Source organism: Hyperolius riggenbachi, chromosome 7 (genome assembly GCF_040937935.1).
Source record: "Hyperolius riggenbachi isolate aHypRig1 chromosome 7, aHypRig1.pri, whole genome shotgun sequence".
Lineage (NCBI taxonomy): Eukaryota > Metazoa > Chordata > Amphibia > Anura > Hyperoliidae > Hyperolius > Hyperolius riggenbachi.
In genome coordinates this window covers 190,608,023-190,629,325 of record NC_090652.1, presented here as the reverse complement: position 1 = coordinate 190,629,325, position 21,303 = coordinate 190,608,023, and the positions used below count along the sequence as shown (strand labels likewise).

General features: G+C 45.4%; 1 protein-coding gene across 1 annotated transcript in view; it reads right to left on the bottom strand.

Annotated features, from left to right (window-relative positions):
- Positions 1-21,303, bottom strand: part of COL3A1 (collagen type III alpha 1 chain) — a 2,242,195-nt gene that overhangs the window by 306,140 nt on the left and 1,914,752 nt on the right. The window contains exon 41 of the mRNA XM_068244947.1: positions 16,301-16,408. Coding sequence (XP_068101048.1) covers positions 16,301-16,408 — 108 coding nt within the window. The remainder of the gene's footprint in view (positions 1-16,300; positions 16,409-21,303) is intronic.

The following is a 21,303-nucleotide window of genomic DNA, read 5'->3' as shown; positions in this document are numbered from 1 at the left end:
CTTTGGAATCCAAGTCTAACAATATGTCTTCTACCTGCATGAGACATTTCGTGAGATTCAGACTTTGCTAACGGCCATTGCTGCGATTTATGTACGTCACCATCACTACCATTGAAATAGCCCCAATAAACAGGTTTTTGTGACCCTAGGCTATGACCTCTTCGGCCTAGGGGCCCGAAACTCACCAGTCATGTTCCCCCTAAGGGTCCCTACAATACTAGAAAATTTGGTACTGCTGAGCCATTGCCCTTTGAAAAGATGTGAGATTTTGGAAAGTGAAATAGGGAGCCAATGAAATCCTATGGGGGATTTTACCAATTTTGGACCCCTGTAACTCTGGTTTGCAGAGATGTAGGGACCCCATCTTTGGAATCCAAGTCTAACAATATGTCTTCTACCTGCATGAGACATTTCGTGAGATTCAGACTTTGCTAACGGCCATTGCTGCGATTTATGTACGTCACCATCACTACCATTGAAATAGCCCCAATAAACAGGTTTTTGTGACCCTAGGCTATGACCTCTTCGGCCTAGGGGCCCGAAACTCACCAGTCATGTTCCCCCTAAGGGTCCCTACAATGCTAGAAAATTTGGTACTGCTGAGCCATTGCCCTTTGAAAAGATGTGAGATTTTGGAAAGTGAAATAGGGAGCCAATGAAATCCTATGGGGGATTTTACCAATTTTGGACCCCTGTAACTCTGGTTTGCAGAGATGTAGGGACCCCATCTTTGGAATCCAAGTCTAACAATATGTCTTCTACCTGCATGAGACATTTCGTGAGATTCAGACTTTGCTAACGGCCATTGCTGCGATTTATGTATGTCACCATCACTACCATTGAAATAGCCCCAATAAACAGGTTTTTGTGACCCTAGGCTATGACCTCTTCGGCCTAGGGGCCCGAAACTCACCAGTCATGTTCCCCCTAAGGGTCCCTACAATGCTAGAAAATTTGGTACTGCTGAGCCATTGCCCTTTGAAAAGATGTGAGATTTTGGAAAGTGAAATAGGGAGCCAATGAAATCCTATGGGGGATTTGACCAATTTTGGACCCCTGTAACTCTGGTTTGCAGAGATGTAGGGACCCCATCTTTGGAATCCAAGTCTAACAATATGTCTTCTACCTGCATGAGACATTTCGTGAGATTCAGACTTTGCTAACGGCCATTGCTGCGATTTATGTACGTCACCATCGCTACCATTGAAATAGCCCCAATAAACAGGTTTTTGTGACCCTAGGCTATGACCTCTTCGGCCTAGGACTGCATTGAACAAGACCCACGCATTGTGCGCATTCTGGACAACACCAATTACTGGGTTTATACCCTTCTGGATCCACGGTACAAACACAATGTTCCAAAACTGCTTGAAGAAAGAGCCAGACAGGTCAAAATGGAAGAATACCAGCAGGCCCTTGTGGAGACTTTAGAGAGGAGATTGACATCCTCCCCCTCCTCTAGCCAGTTGTACGCCGACAGACTGACTTCCGCAAACCCAGGACGACCAGGAGGGCAGCAAACAACACAAGCCGCAGCTAGTGCCCAAAAGGGAATGGTATCGGCAGTGTCCTTGGAGTGGGAAAATTTTCTGACACCCATGCAGCAGCACACAGAACAGCAAGCGTGCAGATCCATCTCCAACACCGATCGCCTGGAGAAGATGGTCAAGGACTACATGTCAGATGGCGTAGCTGTGTTGAACAATCCATCTGCACCCTTCAACTATTGGGTATCGAAGCTAGACACCTGGCACAAACTGGCAATGTACGCAATAGAGGTGCTGGCTTGCCCGGCAGCCAGCGTTATGTCGGAACGCTGTTTCAGTGCTGCCGGAGGCATCGTCACAGATCGGCGGCGTATCCGCCTCTCCACAGAAAATGCAGACCGTCTGACTCAAATTAAAATGAATCAATCCTGGATTGGAAACGACTACGCAACACTCCCGGACCCCAACCAAGTAACATGAACAATGAACATCTGTGATGGGTTAGCGTTTCCGGTCCCTGTTTATTGAACCTCTCATCTGTATTACATTTATGACTGCATGGCGACAAAATGCAAATTGCTATCCGCACGCTTCTTGTCCTCATGCAAGGCCTGGGTTGTTGTGTCTCAAAGCGTGGCCTTCTCCTCCTGCGCCACCCTCCTCTTGTTCCATCACGTGTGCTGCTGCTGGGTTAGCGTTACCGGTCCCTTTTCCTGGAACCTCTTATATGTATTACATTTATGACTGCATGCCGACAAAAAGCATGTTACCTGTGCAAAGAAAACAGACATTTCCCGCATTTAAAAGACCGTTTTCCCTTTGAAACTTTAAAATCGATTTTCTCAAAAACTATAAGCTCTTTTTGCTAAATTTTTTTTCCTCTTGTACCCACTCCCAAGGTGCACATACCCTGTAAATTTGGGGTATGTAGCATGTAAGGAGGCTTTACAAAGCACGAAAGTTCGGGTCCCCATTGACTTCCATTATGTTCGGAGTTCGGCCATGTTCGGCCCGAACCCGAACATCTAGATGTTCGCCCAACACTACACGTGACCCGTTCGGCCAATCACAGCGCTAGCCGAACGTTCGGGTAACGTTCGGCCATGCGCTCTTAGTTCGGCCATATGGCCGAACAGTTTGGCCGAACACCATCAGGTGTTCGGCCGAACCCGAACATCACCCGAACAGGGTGATGTTCTGCAGAACCCGAACAGTGGCGAACACTGTTCGCCCAACACTAATTACCACTGTTCAGAGTATCTATAGAAGTGATTATTATGAGCACAGGAACAATAGAGAGGCAATACTGTAGTTGAGGGAGGCCCTTCGGGGCCCCTTTGGCCCAAGGGCCCCGATGCGGTTGCAACCTCTGCGGTCGCAACCTCTGCAAAGTAGGACATTTATATTGAAGGAGGGGACTCTATGCAAAGTTTTGCTGGGCAGCAGTGTCTCTGAATTACAATGCTGCTAAGATCATGTACATTTGTCCCTGTCCATAATACATCATGACTACGCCCACCTTCCGGTGCATGGTCACGCCTTTTTTTCACTGCAATCATGGGATGTGTGGGCCCCAGGTTGAAATGTCTTTGGTGGGCCCCCAGTGTCCCAGTCCGACCCTGGCTACAGCCTCTCCAGGGGCGCCTCTAGCCTTCTTGTCACTCCAGGCAAGAAATCCTGTGGCGCCCCCTCCCATAAAAAATAAAACAAAAATCATATCCATTATACAACACTTCACACATGATATAAGCCATCAGAGAGGGATAACTATGAAATGGGGCCCTAGGCAAGATAACACTTTGCCCTCCACTGATGTTCACCTGGCTTATTTAGTTAGATTTGGTGGGGGCTAGCAACCACCAGGCCCCTAAACTCTCTCTAGACCCTAGGCAGCTGCCTAAGTTTGCCTTGTGGATGATCAGCATTGTATGCCATACAGCACATGCTGCCAGTATGCACCTCAAATAAATACAGCATCCACACTACAAGTTCCAATGGCAGTCACATTGCAAGATTGGATTATCAAGCAAGACATTCTTACTTTCAAAATAATTTTTCACAAACATTATGAGATATGCAAATATGTTACCACCTGTTAGGGTAGGACTGGAGTGAGTATATCATGACATTGAAGGGCTGATATGGTAAGGTGGTTTAAGGCCCAGTGCACACCGAGCGGTTTTAGCAGCGATCCGCCAACCGCATCTGTCTGTGAAAACGCTTGGCTAATGTATTTCCATGGGATGGTGCACACCAGCGATTTGAGGTTTTTAGCAAACCGCAAATGTGCCTCCTGCTGCACATTTGCGGTTTGCAGAAGCGATTCTGCCTCAATGTAAAGTATAGGAAAAATGCAAACCGCTCTGAAAAACACTAGATCAGAGCGGTTTTCCAGGCGTATTTGTTACAGAAGTTGTTCAGTAACAGCTTTTACTGTAACAATATTTGTAATCTGCTTCACAAAAACACTCGGCATGTTTAGAAAATGTCTCTAAACATGCCTAGAATCGCTCTGAAATCTGCTTCAAAAACCGCTAGCGTTTTGAGGATCTGCTAGCGGTTTTGGTGTGCACTGGGCCTAACAGTTTGATTCATAATCCATTCTGGAGATAAGCACAGTGTGTTTGTAGTGTAAGTGATACAAGAGAAGAGAAGTAGAATGGAGGGAGGGAGGGTAGTGGAGGGTCAGAATTGATGACATGGATGAACAGATATCTATGAGTAGAATAGAGGCTCAGTGGGTACCACTACTGCATTTTAGTGCTGAGTCCTAGGCTTGAACATTGGCCAGGGCAAAATCTGCATGGAGTTTCTGTCTTCAGACACTTTAGACATTTCCTGCATCCTAAAAAACATACTAATAAGTCAACTGGTTTACCCCAAAACAATCCTATATTGAAAATATTAGACTATAACTGTGGTAGGGATTAGACTGTGAGCTCCTCTAAGGACAGTCAGTGACATGACTATGTACTCTGTAAAGTGCTTCAAGAGATGTCAGTGCTATATAAATAAATAATAATAATATGGTAGGACATTAGACTATGACTATGGTAGGGTTAGATTGTGAGCTCCTCTGAGGACAGTCAGTGACATCACTATGTACTCTCTACAGTGCTGCAGAAGATGTCCGTGCTATATAAATACATAATAATAATATGGTAGGACATTAGACTATGACTATGGTAGGATTAGATTGTGAGCTCCTCTGGGGACAGTCCGTGACATGACTATGTTCTCTGTAAAGTGCTGCAGAAGATGTCAGTGCTATATAAATACATAATAATAATATGGTAGGACATTAGACTATGACTATAGTAGGATTAGATTGTGAGTTCCTCTGAGGACAGTCAGTGACATGACTATGTACTCTGTAATGTGCTGCAGGAGATGTCAGTGCTATATAAATACATAATAATAATATGGTAGGACATTAGACTATGACTATAGTAGGATTAGATTGTGAGCTCCTCTGAGGACAGTCAGTGACATGACTATGTACTCTGTAAAGTACTGCAGAAGATGTCAGTGCTATATAAAGTACTGCAGAAGATGTCAGTGCTATATAAATACATGATAATAATATGGTCGGACATTACAGTTTGACTATGGTAGGGATGAAATTGTAAGCTCCAGTGAGCAGTCAGTGACATGACTATGTACTCTGTAAAGTGCTGAAGATGTCAGTGCTACATAAATACACAATAATAGTTCCAAATGCTACTGGCTCCTCTGAAGAGTGCTCAGACTAGTGTACATAGTTGTGCACATTGTTCCCCAAGCAGCAGTTGTTTGGTCAGAGAGACAGTGGGAGAGGGAGCATGAGCAGAGGGTGAGGGCAAGCAAAGTTAAGCTCCACACTCACCACAGTGACTGCAACAACACAGGAAGATGGATCCAGCGAGGTGTCCCTCATGACAAGCGTCCAGCGATTCATCTTCCTGCCAGCGGGTATGTGAGATGTCACGTGACATTACAGGACGGGCGCGAACGCGAAGTCAAGCGACCTCAGTACTTTACTTGATCCTCAGTGACGGTCACTTTTCACCACACAATGCTAAGCGATGTCACGACATCGTGTAAATGACTACTTGTCGCTCGAAAAAAAAAATGGATGGACATCGGGAAAATCGTTGGAAAAATCGTGAGGTGGTACATAGCATTAGAGAGAGGGCAAACAGACAGCATTAATGGATGGAAATACATTATTATGCCATCTTCAATTATAAGTAGTGATGGATGTAATTACACACATTGCTTACATGTCCATTATCATTGTTTGAGCTTTAGATGCTGCCCTCCTATTCACTCTCTCACAATGAAAGACAAAACCTGCAACCCCCACTGTGTCCATTACACACTTCAAACACTGTTGAATTCAGGGAGAAGTTTGGGCTGTGTAGGGGAGAGGATCAGATGATCCTACCTCTCCATAGCTAGTCATGGCAATCCTCCTGACATCTAGACATGCAGGACATTCTAGCAGAGAACACAGCTGTCTGCAGAGTTTACTGTTTGTTTGTTTGTTTGTTTGTCTCACTCGCTCTGCAGACTCAGTAACATTTGGGGGTAGGGCGCTGTCACCTCTGTGGAGGGGCAGAGAACAGCTATAAACCAGACACCTTCTTCTTAGGGAGTATCTATAATTCTGAACTCTGAATGATTCTTTAGTGACTTAGCAGAAGGCTATTTGTGAAAAGAGCAGAGTAACCAAGCAGCTCAGGGTGACCCAAGCTACTAGGAATGTATAGGGGGATAAAAGGAACCAAATGCCCTCCTACTAAAAAAGCAACGCTTGGTGTAATTTGCCTTCTTAAAACAGAAGGAAATCTTTTTCTCTCCAGTCCCTTACAACCATCTTTCAGGACAGGAATTTTTATTTCCCCTTGGACTGACAGTAATTTATTGCGCCTTCCCCATCAAAGCCGCTCCAAGCCGCTGCCTGGGTGGTCAGTAGGTAAAGGCGCCCCTGAGCCTCTCCATAGAAGCTCAATCTATATCTTGCTGGCACGCTGGAGCAGAACACTCATCTGCAGGACCATCTGAGATCAGCCCATGCAGCGGTAAGTGACAACTCCAGCTAGCGTGCCAGCGTCTGGCTTTGTTCAACCACCTCCACTTGAAGCGCTGAAGTACAGCACTCATCTGCGTGACGGTTTCACACAGCCGCCCCAGCACAGAGTGCCTGACCTGCAAGCGCACCAGCTCTTCCCATATGTGACCAGCTCTCTCTGGGCAGCTATACCATAGTTCTCCCTCTCATATCTCCACGGCCAGTGACACTGCACAAGTGTGCCCCACCAGCCAGGACACTACTCTCGCCGTTCCACAGGTGAGGCTGCATATACCTGGCTACAAGGGGCACTGTGCGCTTAGTCACCTGTGCTGCAAGAGTATCCATTTCCTCCTCTTCACCTCTCTGCTTTATTATTTCACACATTCCACCACCACCTATCCCCAAACGGAAGGACTACAAGTACCAGCCAGCTTGGAGACCACACTTGGAAGTACCAAGGCGGAGTTATCCTGCGACCAAAAGGAGACAGCAGGCAATCGGCAACACTGTATCCAGAGCCTATGTCCCTGGCCTACAAAGGGACAAAAGCGCTAACATTGACCAACCCATACGGGCGAGTCAGCAACTTATAAAGGTGAGAATATTCCACGGAGAGGCTTGTCGTCTATATTGCTTTGAAATTAAGTGCGTTCTTCCCCTTTTGTCTTGTCCCTACCCCATCCCTGTCTACACAGATATTCTACTAACCCATAGCTCCCAACTGTCCCTCTTTTGGGGGGACAGTTCCTCTTTGGGAGCCCTGTCCCTCTGTCCCTCTTTCCTCCTCATTTGTTCCTCTTTCAGGACTTTGTCCCTCTTTCTATGTAAATATATATTTCTCTACTAAAAAATGTGTTTGATTGACTCTAAACTTTATTCCCGTCCTTTAAATTGATATATTACTCATTTTAAAATGTTACTATGAAGGAAAATGAACCAGGATAGAAAGGACCAGTGTGGTTTGAATTATAAAACAACATATTTTTCTTATGAAATCTTTATGGTATGCGTGACAAGGGGTGTGACAGGGACGTGATCAAGGGTGTGGCAGGGGTGTGGCTTAAGTGTTCCTCTTTCAAATCTCAAAAAGTTGGGAGGTATGCTAACCACAGTGAGTGGTCATCATAGAGCCGCACCACGCCACCATCATACAATTGTTGTCTCTACAAATTCACACCACCTATCCAGATCGCTCCTCCTGTGCACATAGGAGTAAATATATTATTATTATTATTTAGTATTTATATAGCGTCAACATCTTACGCAGCACTGTACAATATATACATTGTCTTGTCACTAACTGTCCCTCAAAGGAGCTCACAATCTAATTCCTACTATTGTCATATGTCTATGTATGTATTATGTAGTGTAAGTACTGTAGTCTAGAGCCAATTTTAGGGGGGAGCCAATCAACTTATCTGTATGTTTTTGGGATGTGGGAGGAAACTGGAGTGCCCGGAGGAAACCCACGCAGACACGGGGAGAACATACAAACTCCTTGCAGATAGTACCCTGGCTGGGATTCGAACCGGGGACCCAGCGCTGCAAGGTGAGAGCACTAACCACTACGCCACCGTGCTGCCCCCACTCAGTATATAGGATCATCCACCTTAAAACAAAGGTGATATAATGATATATACTCACAAGGGTGGGTTGCACTCCTGCAACCACTGGCAGAGCCGATGGGAAACTGACCGTTCCCGCTCGGTAGTCCAGGTCTGCTGTGCAGGTACTGGCTGGTCACTCTCCTTGGGTTATTGTGACACCAGGTGTCCAATACTCAACCCCAAAGGGGCGTACGTACGAAAAGGGCGTCGGGAAAAAAGGGCGCGTGGTATAAACGATAAATGGAAATATCGTTTATAGAAATTATTGTGTAGAATTTCGTTTATAAATAGTGTTTTATGAATTTATAAATCACTAAATAATGTGTATGAGATCGGCAACTCTTAAAACGTTAATCTTCCCTGTTTGTAAAGTGAAACTTATATTTTCGTTTATTAAAAACCCTCCCTGTACCTATCCCTAACCCCTAGACCCCCTGTTGGTGCCTAAACCTAAGACCCCCCTGTTGGTGCCTAAACCTAAGACCCCCCTGTTGGTGCCTAAACCTAAGACCCCCCTGTTGGTGCCTAAACCTAAGACCCCCCTGTTGGTGCCTAAACCTAAGACCCCCCTGTTGGTGCCTAAACCTAAGACCCCCCTGTTGGTGCCTAAACCTAAGACCCCCCAGTTGGTGCCTAAACCTAAGACCCCCCTGTTGGTGCCTAAACCTAAAACCCCCTATGGATAATAATGTTTTACAGACATTAATAAATAAAAAATGTAAAGAAAAAAAATGTAAATTATTTTTTTGGGTGGATAATAATGTGTTAGAAATGTTTTAGAAATAGTGATTTATTATCTTCATAAACGTTATTCGTCACGGGCTCATTTTGTAAACTTAAATCATCACAAACATAGTTATAAATCCTTAAAAATCTCCGGGCGCCGTTATAAATCCTTAAAAATCTCCGGCGCCTTATTTTCCCCGTTCAGCGCCCATTAAACAATATTTATAATGGAAGTGAATGGGGCGCCCTTTTTGTCCACTTGTCTCATGTGCCCAAATCTACTGCTTCCCCCCAAAGGGTAAAACTAATGTAAAACCAGGGCCGGCCTTAGGTTTCACAGCGCCCTGAGCAGAACCAGATTTTGGTGCCCCCCCCCCCCAAATTCATCCTCTTCGCGTGTGAGCGCACCACACACATACACTAATGGGGGGGGGGGGGGGAGATCTGCTGCCTAAATACACTAAAAGGGGATCTGCGACTGTAAGACTAGTAGCCTAAGCCTATATACACTAAAGGGGGGATCTGCCTACAGTAAAGGTTAGATAGGTAGCTGCCCCCAGTATAGATTAGATAGGTAGCTGCCCCCCCCAGTATAGGTTAGATAGGTAGCTGCCCCCAGTATAGCTTAGATAGGTAGCTGCTGCCCCCAGTATAGATTAGATAGGTAGCTGCTGCCCCCAGTATAGATTAGATAGGTAGCTGCTGCCCCCAGTATAGATTAGATAGGTAGCTGCTGCCCCAGTATAGATTAGATAGGTAGCTGCCCCCCCCCCCAGTATAGATTAGATAGGTAGCTGCCCCCCCCAGTATAGGTTAGATAGGTAGCTGCCCCCCCCCCCCCCAGTATAGGTTAGATAGGTCAGTTCCCTCAGTATAGTATAGATAGGTAGCTGCCCCCAGTATAGGTTAGATAGGTAGCTGCCCCCAGTATAGGTTAGATAGGTAGCTGCCCCCAGTATAGGTTAGATAGGTAGCTGCCCCCAGTATAGATTAGATAAGTAGCTGCCCCCAGCATAGGTTAGATAGGTAGCTGCCCCCAGCATAGGTTAGATAGGTAGCTGCCCCCAGTATAGATTAGATAGGTAGGTGCCCCCAGTATAGGTTAGATAGGTAGCTGCCCCCAGTATAAGTTAGATAGGTAGCTGCCCCTCCAGTATAGGTTAGATAGGTAGGTGCCCCCAGTATAGATTAGATAGGTAGCTGCCCCCCCCCCCCAGTATAGGTTAGATAGGTAGGTGCCCCCAGTATAGATTAGATAGGTAGCTGCCCCCCCCCCCCCGTATAGGTTAGATAGGTAGGTGCCCCCAGTATAGATTAGATAGGTAGCTGCCCCCCCCAGTATAGGTTAGATAGGTAGGTGCCCCCAGTATAGATTAGATAGGTAGCTGCCTGCCCCCCAGTATAGATTAGATAGGTAGCTGCCCCCCCCAGTACAGGCTAGATAGGTAGGTGCCCCCAGTATAGATTAGGTAGGTAGGTAGGTGCTCCCCTCCCCTCATACTGGAGGGGGAGCCGCGGGGAGGGCAGCCCGACCTCTCCCTCCCTTCCTCTCCGGGCCACCCTCCGTGCTCCCCCCTCCGATGCTGCTGCAGACTGCAGAGAGAACAACTCACCTCCCTGGTTCCGATCGCCGGCGCCTCTCACGGTGTATCACTTGCCGCTGGTCTCCTCTTGTACATTGACACTGATACACAGTAAACTTCCTGTTAAGCAGGAAGTTTATTGTGCATCAGTGACAATGTACAAGAGGAGACCAGCGGCAAGTGAGTGGCGCCGGCGATCGGAACCAGGGAGGTGAGTTGTTCTCACTGCTGGCTGCAGTCTGCACTCTGCAGGGGGGAGCACGGAGAGCGCCCGGAGAGGAGGGAGGGAGAGGACGGGCTGCTCTCCCCGCGGCTCCCCCCTCCATCACGGTGGCCGCACGGGGGGGGGGGGGGGGGGGGGGGCGGAGCGAGACGGACACAGCCAGCTACATGCGGCCAGGCGGCAGGAGCGCCCCCTGGAAGCCGGCGCCCTGAGCGATCGCACAGGTCGCTCAGGTCAAAGGCCGGCCCTGTGTAAAACAAACTATTGGAGGTGCCCAAAGGTATATTCTAATCTCTAAATGGTACTGTATAGGAGTACATATTTCTTACCTCCATAAAGAACAACCACATAGATCATTATAATGGTTTAATGATGCACAACAAGACAACACGCCTCACGGGCGCTAGCCCGCCCCCCCAGGTCAACAACAAGTGCCTCAGTTTGCAGAAGTCATGGGTGTGGGCGCCTCCAATAGTTTGTTTTACATTAGTTATTATTAGGTTCTACAAGTAACTTTTAGGGCTGGTGCACACCGAGCGGCTTTTTGGGCGTTTTCAGATCCGCTTGCGGCTGCGGATCTGCTTGGTCAATGTATCTCAATGGGGTGGTGCACACCAGAGCGGCAGGCGTTTTGCAGAAACGAAAAATGCCTGGGTGAGGCATTTTTTGGATTGCGGATGCGTTTCTGCCTTAATGTTAAGTATAGGAAAAACGCAAAACGCTCTGAAAAACGCCTGTTCAGAGCGGTTTTGCAGGCGTTTTTGTTACAGAAGCTGTTCAGTAACAGCTTTACTGTAACAATATATGAAATCTACTATACTGAAAACCGCAGCAGCAATCCGCAAAACGCTAGCAAAACGCCATAGAAAAATAAAAAAAAGCGTTTCAAAATCTACTAGCATTTTGCGGATCTGCTAGCGGGTTTTGGTGTGCACCAGCCCTTAGTATTGATTTATCCCTTCTGAATTAATGTAGAAACCTCTCAGTGACCATTTTTGTTTCCGTGGATTCTCTGTCCTTTTCAGAGGCTAATTTATAATAATGAGCAGAAATTATGCCTATGCGTAATTACACATAGTAATTCCCAATTATGCGTTTGTAATCGTAATGCTAAATTTTAGGGAAAAACGTAACTAATTTCGTATGTAATTGTAATATTTCATAATTTTGCACAATTTTTCATGTAATTTTTGCGTAATTCTGAGTCTACTTTATCTGTTAATAGCAAAGCAATTGCTACCAACATTGCTACATATGTTAAGGAGAATAGTGGGTACAAGTCAAAAAAATTGTTTTTAAAAAGACCTTGTAGTTTTTGAGAAAATCGATTTGTTTTGATAAAAATGCAAAGAAAAATGGTTTTAAATTGTCATTTTTCTGAGTTTAAAAACCATTTTTCTTTGTATTTTTAAAATCGATTTTCTCTAAAAATACAAGGTCTTTTTGGAAAATTCTTTTTTTTTGACTTGTACCTAATATTCTCCTTAACATTTGTAGAAATTTTGGTGTCAATAGCATGTATGGGGGCTTTGCTATTCACTGCTAAACTTGGCATGATTGACATCATGCGCATGAGCGGAGTACTCCCGGCCGCTGTAGGATGCAAGCAGCCGGCCCGACATCTTCTCAGTGATAGCGAGTCCCGGCGACCTGGAAGAAGCTGTGGGGGGTCTTTAGGTGAGAAAGAGGAGTGTCAGTGGAGAACTGGGGGTGCGGTGGCCATCATGACAGCTCCCCCTAAATGCCTGCTTCCCCTGTTTCTTCAACCTTTTTCACCTCTGGTATATTTGAAATAGTGCTCAAAGGTCATGTGAATGATTGGAATATTCACAGAGTTCCATCTGCAGGTCAGACCAAGAACTGCAGAAAGCCATGCAAAGTCGACAATGCTGTCACCAGCAGGAATTCAGCAGCAAGAATCCTGACAGACAGTGACATATTGAAACAGGATCTTGACAACATGGCCATATGGGTAGGCACATGGCAGATGAAATTTAATGTAGATAAATGTAAAGTCATGCACATCAGATGTAACAATGGTAGAACCCTATATAAAATAAATGGCATACAGCTGGGAACATCAGACTTAGAGAAGGACTTGGGAATACTGGTGATAACAAGTTAAGTAATCGTATACAATGCCAGCGGTAGCTAAATATCTGGATGCTAGTATAAAACTCCCTTTGTATAAATCACTTGTGAAGCAACATCTGGAGTATGGGATAGAATTTTGGGCACCATAATATAGGACAAAGGACATTGATTTTCTAAAACGGACACAAAGACGGGAAACTAAATTAATCAGCGGGGTGGAAGATCTCACTTACTAAGAAAGGTTGGACAAACTGGGCTTATTTAGCTTAGTAAAAAAGTGACTGAAGTGACCTCATTAACATGTATAAATACATCAGAGGGCAATACAAAAGCTTGGCAGATGAGCTTTTTGTGCCTAGGGTTATACAAAGACAAGGGGACATGATCTGTGTTATGGAGGAAAAAGTGTTTTCCTATTTCTATAGAAAGGAGTACTTCACAGTAAGAGAAGGGTTAAAATCTGGAACATTACCTAAGGTAATAGTTATGGCAAAGTATATATCTACATTTAAAGAGAGCTTGGATGCTTTCCTTGCATTGAAGGGCATCCACAGCTATAATTAATAGGTAATTCCCTGGAGAGTTGATGCAGGGATTTATCTGACTGCCATCTGGAGATGGGAAGGATTTATTCCCTTTTGGGACTAATTAGACCATGCCTTGCAAGGTTTTTTGGCTTCCCCTGGATCAACTGGGATATGTGTGGGTTCAGAATTGTGTTTTCTTTTTTTCTTCTGGTTGAACTTGATGGACAGATGTCTTTTTTTCAACCAAACTATGTAACGCAGGCCTCAAGTAAACAAGGCATGATGTCCTCTTGTTACAGGTGGTCTGGATACAAGAGATTCCAGAACTCACTGATGAGAAATGGATCGAAGCTCTTCAGACTGTCCCCCTTATTTCAGTAAATGCTATTCAAACGTTTCACAGCTTCAACTTATCCATAAAACCATAAAACACAAAATACTATACCGTATTTGCCAGCTAGACTCACCGCACTATCCTAGATGCAAGAGAGACCATGGTGATCTCATTAATATGATGTGGAATTGTCCACAGCTTCGTAGATACTGGATGTGCTTGATCTATTGGATCGACTGTATCACACAAATATTCCTAGAACAGTCCCAGTGTGTGTACTAAGATGTTTGATGATGGAAGTACATCTGAATAGTGGGCTCGGATACCTCTTTTTGATATCTGGGTTGTTCCGGATCCAGATAGTAAAAAATCTGGATAAATCCAGATATCTGGATACGAACTGAAATGGCTGTAAAATTAACATCAGGAGGTTCCAGACAGCGGTCGTGCAGCCCACATTGTGTTCAATGCACAACTGGGACATCACAGTTTTTAGCCCAGACATCTCAAAAAATTAAAGTTTTTTTTTTTTTCAACAAAATACAGTACAGCTATTGTAGTGGCGTAATAGCTGGTGACAGTGGCAGACTGACAGCAGAAGATTTGTTCTGTGTGGTGGGTAGAGATCTCTGTTGTAGAGCTGGTGGTGGCCTGCTCATCCACCATCAGCTCCATTACAGACTCGCCGTCTTTCTCCTACAATGTGCGCCAACGACCCTGCTGGAAAATGCCCGCTACACACTGCTGCGCCTCTGCAATGTGACTCCCCCTAAGAGCTGGGCGTCCAGTGCGTACACAGCCAGTGGCTAGCGGCGGAATGGACACTGACACGGCAGAACTACTGATGGTGGCTGCAATGCTGCTCCCTCTCCTCTTGCCCTTGCTTTTCATGCTGCCCCTCCCCCGGCTGCCAGTGCCAGCAGACATAGTACAACGTTATATGTGTCCAAATGAAGTGACTTACTTGTACTTTATTCAAATCAGTAGTACTAGTAGATAGTAGCAGTAGTAGAACTTCAACTATTGGAGTGACAGCAGAGTAGCACACACTGACACACTAACTGTCTGTCTATCTGTCACACTGTAACAGCACTGCAATTAAAGTAAGCTAGCTCAATACAAATTAACTATATATAACTGGTAGTAGTAGACTAGTTGTAGTAGTACTAGTAGAACTTCAACTGCCAGAGTGACAGGAGCACACACTAACTGTCCATCTGTCACACACTGACTGACTAACAGCAGCACTGCAGTAACTATCTGTAGTAAATGAAGCTAACACAGTAGTAGTACTCTCTCTAACAACTAACTACACACAATATAAGACTAATAGTAGTACAGTCATTTAATCCCTAATAACATACAAGCTATACTGTAGCTAAGGCTGGCAGCAGGCCTAGCCTGTGCACACAGAAGGCCCTAACCTAGCCTAGCAGCTGCAGCACTAAGTCTGACTGTCACCCTGACTAAAATCAAAATATAAGCTAGCTAACTAAAAAACAATAAAATACTGGTGTAGTACAGGTGTTTAGGAGCAAAATGCTAGGTTTAACTCAGTAATACAGCATTAGCTTAGCCAACAGCACTGGAGATGTCTCTCAGTGAGCAGTCACAAGCAAGGACGAGATTCTCATCATGGCGCCCGCCTTATATACACTGGAGGTGCTGGCCTGGGTTCCCCTCTGTGATTAGTTGCTAGGGCTTCGGCTGGGAGCCCTCTGATTGGCTCAATGATGTCATGGACGTCATTTTCGTGATTACGCTATCCGGAACCCGGGTACCCGAACTAGGTATCTGGACTGATTTCCAGATACCGAATAGGTATCTGAGTTAGCTTGGATAGTGCATTCCGGGTTTATCCAGGTATCTGGAATCCGTATCTGAGTTCAGATACCAGAAAAAAGTTTGGATATCTGGATAGTTCGGGTATCTGGAATCTGGATAAGCATCACTGCATCTGAACACGTTAAATTGGCCATTCTGGGGTAATTATTTATAGTTAGAAAACGAATCTTGCAATTTTGGAACCAGGATACCCTTCCCACCTTGGTAATTTGGGTGAGACAAATTAATTCTGCTTTAAATGTGAATAAGTAATCCATGCACATAGAGGTGCCCCTGGTAAGTTTAAGAAGATTTGGGGTACTTGGTTATCTGCACATGATTATGTAGACCCACACTTGATTAGATATCAGATTCTCTCTAATATCAGTGTGTCTAGGAGAGTTGCATCTGCAGAGTGATAGCATGGATTTCCTGGTGTATTCCGCTTATTCTATCCCTAGACATATATTTAAGTGCATGCGATGGAGTGAGGGTGCAGTTTATTTCTCTCTTTTTTGGCCTCTTCTGCAATATTTCATACTTTATGGCAACTATATATCTGTATTTTACCACTTTGACTATAGTGTACTTCTAAATGTACTTCTGTATTTTTCTCATGTTCTATGGGGACTGTATATTCATATTCGTATGCACTGTCTGTTGTACAAATCTTGATTTGTAACCTATCAATAAATATAGTTTTGTTGATCAAAAAGAAAATATACAGGGTTTCACAATTTGCAAAATCCATTGTCTCTAACAATTCTTCCATTGTATTGTAATACAATGTAATGCTGGTATTTTATTAATTGTAGCAAAGCAAGCCTTATTTCACTTACATCTCGTCCAGTTTCTCCAGGTCCACCATTTGTACCAGGTGGTCCAGAAGGACCAGCAGAACCTCGTTCTCCAGGAGACCCATTTAGACCTGGTATTCCATCTGCACCCTATAAAAAGGAGAACAATATAGAATACTAAAATTGTATGCCGTTTAAAATTTTCTTTATGCAAAAAAGCAATACAACTGATTAAAAGGATTAATTGACAGACATGAATGAGTAAACTGTATTTATGAATGGTATATTACTTGTCTTAATATATTTTGAATCTGACCACAATACAGTCTGATTGTACAATCTTTATCCAATGTTACCACATCTACAGTATAGTATAAGGGTCTTATATCAAAAAATTACAGCCAGTGTGTTGACCCATCATCACAGTTATTGTAAAGATTGTATAAATAATAATGAATATACATTTGGTTAACCATGTCAAAAAAGTTTCTGGATTCCTATGTAGTCCCAACAGCCATGGCCGAAATTGTTGACACCACAGAAATTTTTCCAGAAAATCAAGTAACTCTCACAGAAAAGTAGGACTACCCTGCGTTGCAACCTTTCATCAATTTTTCTCTTCTGTCCACGCCCAGGGAGATTAGCTACAGTGCCATGGGTTGCAAACTTCTTGATAATGTTGCACACTGTGAACAAAGGCAAATCTAGGTCTCTGGAGATGGACTTGTAACCTTGAGATTGTTGATATTTTTCCACAGTTTTGGTTTGCAAGTCCTCAGACAGTTCTCTTCTCCTCTTTCTGTTGTCTGTGCTTAGTGTGGCACACATAGACACATAATGCAAAGACTAAGTGAACTTCTCTCCTTTATATCTGCTTTCAGGTGCGATTAGAAAATTGCACACACCTGTTACTTGCCCCAGGTGAGTTTAAACCCCCTGGCGGTAATTCCAACCTGAGCATGAGCTTTACTTTGTCAGCTAATAGTGGTAAGCCCATACTCAGGTCGGGCTAGCTAAAAATAGCACATCCGCTCTGATCCTGGATCCCACGCGATCAGCACTGCAAAACAGGACCCAGGCTTCTCCCTCACGGCCGTCAGAGTCCCCATTACCTCTCTAACCTTTTGGGGACCCAGCGGCCAATAGCAATCATGCATAGAGATGGCTTGAACCTCCGATTTTCGGTTCGCGAACCTCGAACGCGAGCCTCCGCACAAAGTTTGGTTCGGGCGAACTTCCGCCAACCGCAATAGACTTCAATGGGGAGGAGAACTTCGAAAATTAAAAACATTTATGCTGGCCACAAAAGTGATGGAAAAGATGTTTCAAGGAGTCTAACATCTGAATTTTTACATAGCGGAGTGGGATACATGCCAAAAGTCCCGGGGAAAAATCTGGATTTGACGCAAAGCAGCGTTTTAAGGGCAGAAATCACATTGCATGCTAAATTGGAGGCCTAAAGTGCTTTAAAACATCTTGCATGTGTATACATCAATCAGGGAGTGTAATTAGAGTACTGCTTGACACTGACAGACTAAACTCACTGTGTAACACACCGCACACAGCTGTTTGTGTAGCGACGGCCGTGCTGGACTGGTGCGCAGAGTGCAGGCCATGGCGGTTTTCAAGCCCATATGGTCGCCGGGCTGAGGTAGCTCAATGACAGAACAACAGTGACTGTCCAGCTAATCAAATTTGGTCTGTCCACAATGAAGCAACAACCTTATTATCTTGGGTGTGCCCCCCCCCCCCCCCCCAGACACTCATATAGCTGGCGGTCATTGCTTCATTGTGATATGCAAGCCCCTTCACCGCGACAAGGGAACGACCACGAAGGGGAATTGACACATGTATATGCCTTTTGTTTTGTTGTTCCAGCTGCAGTAATTAAGCAGGCATGTACATGCACCAGAAATATTATTATAGTGGCAGCTGCTAGCAGCAGCCTTAAAAATTCAGGAATCCACCTGGACCCGGTTGGTGGTGGCGGAGAAGGCAGTCAATCGGCCTGCAGGCAAAGATACTGTGTAGGGACTGACTTAGTCTTTGGGCAGGCAGTAGCCTTCCGGGATCCATGCCTCATTAATTTTGATAAAAGGTGAGGTACTGAACACTTTTGTGACTTAGGCGACTTCTCTTCTCAGTGACAATGCCACCAGCTGCGCTGAAGGACGCCTGAGGCAGGGCAAGACAGAAGTTGGATGGCAAATTGTGACAGCTCTGGCCACAGGTCAAGTCTGCGCACTCAGTAGTCCAAGGGTTCATCGCTGCTCACAGTGTCTACATCCACACTTAAGGCCAGGTAGTCGGCTACCTGCTGGTCGAGGGGTTGGTGGAGGGTGGATCCGGAAGGGCTAAGGCAGGGCAGTTTCTTGGGCAGTGCGGGCAGGGTGACCGCCCTGGGCGCAGGCTGGCAAGTAGAAGAAGGGGGGCGCAAGCAGAAGGACATAACCGCTAGGCAGCTGGTGACGCGTGGTGCAGCCAAATGGAAGAAGAAGGAAGATTACCAGCGCGATCAACTTCCTTGACTCCTCCTGGGCTGCCTGCGTCAGACGTCAAGTCATCATCACGTCACCACCGCATGATGACACCTGATGTCCTGTAGCGGTACTGCAGGCTGTCAGTGCACGGTGCCCATGGAGGAGTCAGCTTTCCAGGCTCTCTTGGCCTGTGTGTGTTTCTGATCCCTGCTTCCTCCTGGTTGAGTGTCTAGTCACTAGTAAGTAGGCAGATCTACTTGTGACCTGTGGCTGTGTAACTGTCCCTATAGAGTAAGAGTTCACAAGTCCACAGGGATGGGGGGGCAATATTTACACCCTTGACCTGGGCGCAGTTTAGCCTGGAAACTTCCCTGGGCTAAGGCGAGGCGTTGGACTAAAGAATGTCCGCATGTCCGACATCACCATGAGATCACTGGAGCGTCCTGTCCTTGCCTGCATGGACATGGGAGAAGGATTACTGGCAGTGATACCTTTATTACGTTGTGCTGTGACATCACCCTTAAACGCATTGTAAAGCATAGTTGCCAGCTTGTTCTGCAAGTGCTGCATCCTTTCTTCCTTCTGGTGGTTTGGAAACATCTCCGCCACTTTGTCCCTATACCGAGGGTCTAGTAGCGTCATCCTCCAGAAGGCGTCTCACTGCAGAAGCACTGTTGGAGTTGGAGGACAGCGATCTGCAGTCACTGGCAGACACAAGTGACAGTGACGCACCTGGGGATTTGTCATCTGACCCAGGTAGCGACAGCGGCAGTGACTCCATCACCACCAAGTTCAGTGATGTCCGGGTTTGGTGCCCCATCGCCCTTTCTCAGGCTCCGCCACTGCCCCCACGTTTCCCTTTTAATGGGGAGCCTGGTCTTAAGATAGAATGTGTGAGCATAACCCCCTGGCCTACCTGAAGCTCTTCCTCACAGATGCGGTTACTGACAAGATAGTGGAGAAGACTAACCGATATGCCACCTAACAACTGACTGCTCCAAGAGGGCTCTTTTCAAGGAGCAGGACATGGGAGCCAGTCACCAAAGAGGACATCTGGTTGTTCTTGGTCCTGATTATTCTGCAGGGAGTGGTGGGGAAGCCCCTGCAGAAATGGTATTGGACCACCAATAAAATAATTACGACCCCTTTCTTTAGAACGGTGATGTTTTCGCCTCATAATGAAGTGCCTAAACAATGACACCTTTGAGGAGTCCACCCACCCTGCTTCAAAACTAAAGAAAATCTGGGAAGTCTATGAGATGGTGGTTGACAACTTCTGGGGCACTTACGTTCCAGAGAGGGAAATAAGCGTGGACAAGAGCCTGATGGCCTACAAGGGGAGATTGAGCTGGATCCAATATATAGCATCCAAGCAGGCCCACTTTGGTGTAAAGTCATACATGCTGTGTGAGGCGGCAACCAGATACATTAGGAACACTGTGTTGTACATCGGAAAGGGAATCAAGTTCAACCCCAGGTTCAGCGACTACGGAGTGGAGACATCTTCAGTACTGTCCCTTGTTGAGCCATTACTGGACAAAGGCTATTGTGTCACCACACACAATTTCTATAGCTTCCCTGAGCTCTTTGAGATCCTGATCAAGCATAGGACTGATGCCTACGGCACCGTTAGGCCTAACAGGTGGGAGATGCCATCATCATTTGCGAAGCAGAAGCTGAAACCTGGGGACATAGCTGCTTGGCAAAAGGGGAAGATGCTGGCTCTTCACTGGCATGATAAAAAAGACGTGTCTCTCCTCTCCACAGTCCGCAACACCTCCACTGTCCCCACCAGAATGAGAGGAGGAAAAGAGATCCTTAAACCGCAGGTCGAGGTGGATTATAATTTTACGACGGGTGGAGTGGACAGAGCCGACCAGGCGATGAACTTCTACCCCACCGTCCGAAAACAACTAAAGAAATATTACAAGAAAATATTTTGGCATCTCCTGGAGCAAAGTCTCTGGAATGCATATATCATCTTCAAGAAGCGTAGTGACAGGCCACTTACTCACGCAGACTTTATATAGAAGATGTGCAAGTGCATCTACTTGAATTACCAGACTGCAGCAGATGCCAGAGTGGGGCACCGTGCCTCCTACTTTGTAAACCCTGACCAACTCACTGGCCATCACTTCTCAGAAGCATATCCCCCACTCACAAAAAAAAAACCACACTGTGCTGGACATGTGTTGTTTGCTGCTCTAAGACTGATGAGAAGGGAAAAAAAGTCAGAAAGGAGTCACGCATCTACTGCCCTGACTGTAATGTTGGACACTGTGCCATTCCCTACGTTAAAATCTATCATACACGGGAGGTATACTAGGTATACATGTACATAGTGTATAGTAATTTGCTGCCTTATTGGTACAGTTTTCCTATTTTTTCAGTTTATTGATAAATGTAATTATTTCAACAAATTTGTGTTCTAGTCTTTTATTTATATGCAGAATTTCTACCAGGCCTTTATTCTGATATATTGTGGTGAGTTAAGACTTAAGAATTGAAGGCCTAAAATTCTTGAAAAAAATGTACTGCTTTTGACTCATAATTCCAGACAGTAAT